General features: G+C 36.8%; 1 protein-coding gene across 1 annotated transcript; it reads right to left on the minus strand.

The window, feature by feature from the left end:
* Positions 1-1,393: 1,393 nt before the first annotated feature.
* On the minus strand, positions 1,394-4,886 carry NPVF (neuropeptide VF precursor). Its single transcript, XM_015810565.1, has 4 exons — positions 4,881-4,886; positions 4,262-4,405; positions 1,960-2,318; positions 1,394-1,481 (listed from the first exon to the last, which is right to left on the minus strand). Exons 1-4 carry the CDS (start codon positions 4,884-4,886, stop codon positions 1,394-1,396), a joined length of 597 nt encoding a protein of 198 aa, XP_015666051.1.
* Between the last annotated feature and the right edge of the window lie 557 nt (positions 4,887-5,443).

The following is a 5,443-nucleotide window of genomic DNA, read 5'->3' on the forward strand; positions in this document are numbered from 1 at the left end:
AAAGCCTTTTTCTTTCTGAGTTGTATTGAGCAATTAGCATATACAGTATAAGTGTTTGCATGATTTTCATTTGGGCTGTGGCTGATTTAAAAATACAGGTAGTCTTCAAGCTATGACCACAATTTCCATTGCTAAGCAAAACAGTTGTTAAGTGAGTTGAGCCCATTTTACAACCTTTTGCCACAGTTGTTAAGTGAATCACTGCAGCTGTTAAGTGAATCATAAGATTGTTAAGTGAATTTGGATTTCCCCCATTGATTTTGCTTTTGGAAGCCAGCTATGGCCTCTGGACGGTGCAACTGGAAAAATACATGCCAGTTTCAAGCACCCAAATTTTGATCACATGACCATGGGGATGCTGCAATAAGTGTGAAAATTGGTCATAAGTCATTTTTTTCAGTGCCATTGTATCTTTGAATGGTTGTAAGTCAAGAACTACCTGTATTAGCTATCCCCCTTACCCTGTGCGGAACCCTGAATTTTACATAGAAAAATGCCATGACATATTTTGCAAAGGTTTTGACTCTCCACAAGCTCGGAGAAAGAACTTTCACCCTCATCCTACACCTGAGCTGCAGATATTTCCCACTATTGTTTTGACTCTCCTAACAATCCCCAGCAAGGAGTTGGCTCAGTCTAATTTCAGTCTACATTTTTTACATTTCAGTTCATAAACACTATTTTGGATTAAGAAGCAAAACAGAAACTCTTGAATATCATGATTATTATTTAGTTCCTGATTCTGCCCTTTTCCAGCTCAACATATGTGCTCACATAATAAATTACCAAATCTTCTTTGTCCATTCCGTCTGGATTATCACATTTTTTACACATATTAGACAATGACACTATTATGATGAAAAGGAAAAAAAAACACCACTTGTCTCCCTATGCAAAGCATCCTATCATTTCAACAAGTGGAATAAAGGGCCAATCGTATGTATTTGGGAGGCAAACAGAAAGAGCCACCTGTAAACGTGTGGGACGGTCAGGATTCTGGCTGTGATTGTGTGATTGAAGCCCCGCCCTCTTTGTGTTACCTCCCAAAAGAAAGAGGAGAGTTTCAAACCACCAGTTACAAATGCCATATTGATTTTTTCTGATCCCTCCACCCTGCCCACACCCCTACTTTTGGACTCTATATATGAAATACCAAGTAGTTATATTCATCTTTATTTTGCTTATACAGATAATATTTTTCAACTGACTGGATATTAGTTATAATAAGTGCAGAATAATTAGTATTGACAGCATAGCTATGGGAATAAACTATTACTGAAGTTATCATTATAACTTATATATGTTTAGCTAAGGACAAATGCTCTGGATGGAATCACAGTTTGACAGCAGACATTTTTCTTTTCCCATTTTTTCTTTCTACCACCTTAGCATTTCAGAAAGAAAACTGGTCCTGCTCATTCTGATGGCTTGTCTCTTCATTTCCAGAATTCTTTTTCAAAAGTTTGCTCAAATGGCCAAGTCTGAAAGAAAGAAAGAAAGAAAGAGATTATTAATGTTATTTTAGTCATTAACTAGTCTTCACTGTTTAATTTGTTATATAAATGAGTTGGGCTTTTCAGTGTTCGAAACACAATCTAAAAACACCTCAAAAGTTTTTGTCCAACAGCTTGAACATTTAAGCTCAATTAATGTTTAAATTAATAATGCATTTCCTACCCTTTGCTTATTTCTTCTTCCTTATTAGCTTTCAGAGCCCCTCCAAATATAGCCATTTATTTGTATTTTTTAATATGACAGGAGGGGAAAAATGATTAAATATGGGGGAGTGATTATATGATAGCCAAAGCTACCTTTACATTTAGCTGATGAATTTAGAAATATATCTGTTGTGCCAATAATGGTGAAGTCATTCTTGTTGTTGGGCATTGGAATAACATTTAAAACCTGCAGCTACTGACTGAGATGACAATTTCATCAAGCATGCTTTAAACTATTCACCTATTTTTGATCTGGTCACAATCCTGGGTGCCTTGAATCAAACTGAAAAGAATGGATCTCCCAAATTTCTCTGGTAGGTTGGCCAGCGAACGCAAGAAACTTTGAACTGAAGGAGCTTTTTCATAACTGTCTGAGAAATATCTAAAAGCCCTTCCGAACCTGAGGGGCAGATTGGCTGCAGGTTTGATATTTCTTCTTTCCAGGAAGTTCCGGCCAAATCTCAGTGGCAAATTAACCATTGAACTTGGCACTACCTTCCCAGCAGGTCCACTCATCTTAACTATGTTCTTCAGTTCCCAGTCTTTCAGTTCTTCAAGATTGACACTTCTCTGTTTTTCTTCTATAAGGTCTTCACTAGACTGGAAGGGAAAAAAAATAACATGATTTAATGTTATTAAAAATATAGCACATAAGTGGCATGGAAAGGTGCACCTAAATCCCTGAAGGGTTGCAAATGATCTTTGGCACCAATGCTTTGAGGAGATATGTGGAAGAAGAAAGGATTTGTGCCGTTTGATAAAATCTAATGCAAAAGCAAGTAGAATAGTTTCACTACACTGAAGTTTGATTAGACCTTGGGTGAAGTCTTGTACAATTAGTTGCGCAAGAAAAAGAATTTCTCTAAATTTTGGGAGAAAGGATAAGGAAGATAACTTTGTAGAGTTTAAAGTGAACCTCATGATGGCTCGGACACGACTTCGCAACTAACAACAATAAAAATCCGACTTGTATTTTCCCAATCAATATGTAAAATGAAATGCAGTTTAATCATTGCTCTTCTGAACAACAAAAACATTCCTACAGAAATGTGCATAGAACAGAAAAGCAGACAATAGGAGGGAGCCTCAAGAGTTATTATTACTATTACTATTGCTTTAGGCAGGCAAGGGATTAAATATAATAAATAGATCTAATAGAGTAGAAAACCTGTGGGAGAAACAAAAACCAGGTCTATTTAGAAATGATTCCTGTTTTCCAAAAGTGGAATATAATGAAAAGTTCATTTTATTTTTTTTATTGCTATTGTTTAATAACAATATTTAGTCAAATAAAAATATTTGACTAAAATCAACATGGATGGCAGTAAAATTCTAGTCCTTCACTCTCAAATGAATTTGCCGCAGGATATATGTAAAGTCCTGTAATTTCTTTGGTTCCTTTCTTAATAGATGGAGTGTCCTTGACTTACAATATTTCTGTTAGATCATAAAGGATCTCCTCCTAAAGCCTATACATTGTAGGGTTATGTAAAGCTTTGATCCAAGCAACCTTTATCCCCTATTCCATGAAGCAATGTAGAGCTTTGCTTCTGAGGGAGAAACAACCACATTGTTTCACTTTGCTGTGATCTGGATGTTCTCTTGGCTACTTCCACAGACCTCATTCTATGAGACAAGCTGAGGAGACTTCTTCAATGATCCCTGCACCGACAGCCAGGAGGAATCTTCTCTGTTGGACAATGGTGCCTGGCTTATGCTAAAGGTTGTCCAAGCTAAGTACCTGCCGCTCACACTGTGAGCAATCCTGAAATACCACAGCACTTTGGCCAGCATTGTGAGAGAAGGCTGAAAGTGATTGGATGCATGTTTTTTTGAAGTACCTTCTTCTCTTCAGCCAAAAAAACCTCCAATCTTATTGCTTCCATGGCCCACAATGTTTCATTGAGATGAATTTTGTTGCTTTTTATGAGCTAGAGCAGTGATGGCGAACTTTTTAGAGACCGAGTGCCCAAACTGCAACCCAAAACCCAGTTATGCATCGTAGGGTGCTGGATGGGTGTGGCCCATTGGCTGGGCATGGCCCATTGGCTGGGCGTGGCTGCGGTGGTAACGGCAGACTGGGTGGGACTAAAAAGTTCAATCAATCAATTCCAACTTTGCAAGATCTTTTTTTTTCCCACAAGAAGTTTAAATTGACTGATTGAATGAACCTTTTTTTTTTTTTTTGCCTAAAGCAAAAAGGTTTTATAAAACCCATCTGAAGGCCTAGGACTGGGGCGATGGCGCGCGTGCCCACAGAGAGGGCTCTGAGTGCCACTTCTGGCACCCGTGCCATAGGTTCGCCACCACTGAGGTAGAGGAATTTCAAAAGCAGTTAGAGAGGCTGCAGAATGGATCAAGAGAACCAAAACCAGCAGCCTGCGCCACTGCAGAGGAATAATAAGGCTAAAACAGGAGGAAAACCAAAGCCCCCATTTCAAGAGAAAGAAAACTTCCAGCAAATTAGGAACAGATTTCATACATTAATCGTAATAATGATAATTCAATATTAATGGAAAAAATAATGGCAGTTAAGATCTTACCTCAGAAGAGTTTTTCTCACTGTTTTCTTCTCTACTCCGCAAACTGGTCATTAATGATTCATTGTGGCAAATGGTTTTTGAAGCTAAAAGCAGACATGTAGCTAAAGTAACTATGATCGCTCTGTTCATTTCTCTTAAATTGAACTTACATAAGAGATAAACATCTCAACACATAAAAAGTAGCATCATTTTATACCAAGAGACAACAACAGAATCTTTTATCATGACGTCAATATCACATACCTTCATTTTAATATCAAAAGAAAGTGTTAATTATATATGGCAATAATGCAGATAATTTGTTTTGATAACTTCTGTAAACAAAAGAGCTTATTTAAAAAATGCAGATGACTTTCCAAAAATTTTCTTGCCTGTTAATTAGGGTTACTAATATTGACCAATTAGGTTTAATTACATTTTAAACAAAAGTCTCTTATTATATTGTTTGTATCAGGCTTAGTCATTAGTACCTAGAAACAAAATGTCAGTGTCTAGGCCATAGCTAAATTCTGAAGTGTAACACTGCCCAAAATGCCAATGTATTTTCAGCATAAATATGTAATTATAGAAATTAATTGTCAAGGAATAGTTCCAGGTGACCATAGGGACAAATGCTTACCGTCATAGTTCCTCTGACATTTCTGAAATCTCTTTATCATCAGTTAAACAGTACTCATAATCTCTTACAGAACTTTTACTTTCCAGAGCCCTGTCAAATATAATTTCAATAGATGAGAATATAGTAGTAGAAGAAAACATAATATTTTTCTTCGTGTCCATCCTTCATTGACATTGCTTGCCTAAAATATGTGAGTTTCAACTTGCTGATCAAGTGAGCAATCAGTTTTCATCTGATTCCAGAATGATTGATATGTTTATTTGACTGTGTATAGTATTCTAAACAGCATAACCAAATCCAAAATCTGAAGATGACAAAACTATTCTTTCTCAAAGTCAAGCTTCCATAGCCACATGTTATTGCTGGATACATTAGTGAGAGAATACAGACAAATTATGAACAACTCACTCCTACTGGTGCATGCTGACCTTCTTCATTTATCAGCATGAAGAATCAAATCCAGGAAATCCCCCATTGACATTTGCACAACATCTGCCCAACAACTTTAATATCAATTCCCAATGGAAAGCCAAATGGGTCGCTGAATGTCCAGTCATTGGAAG

Source organism: Protobothrops mucrosquamatus, unplaced genomic scaffold, assembly GCF_001527695.2.
Source record: "Protobothrops mucrosquamatus isolate PMUCROS unplaced genomic scaffold, P.Mucros_1.0 scaffold12, whole genome shotgun sequence".
NCBI lineage: Eukaryota > Metazoa > Chordata > Lepidosauria > Squamata > Viperidae > Protobothrops > Protobothrops mucrosquamatus.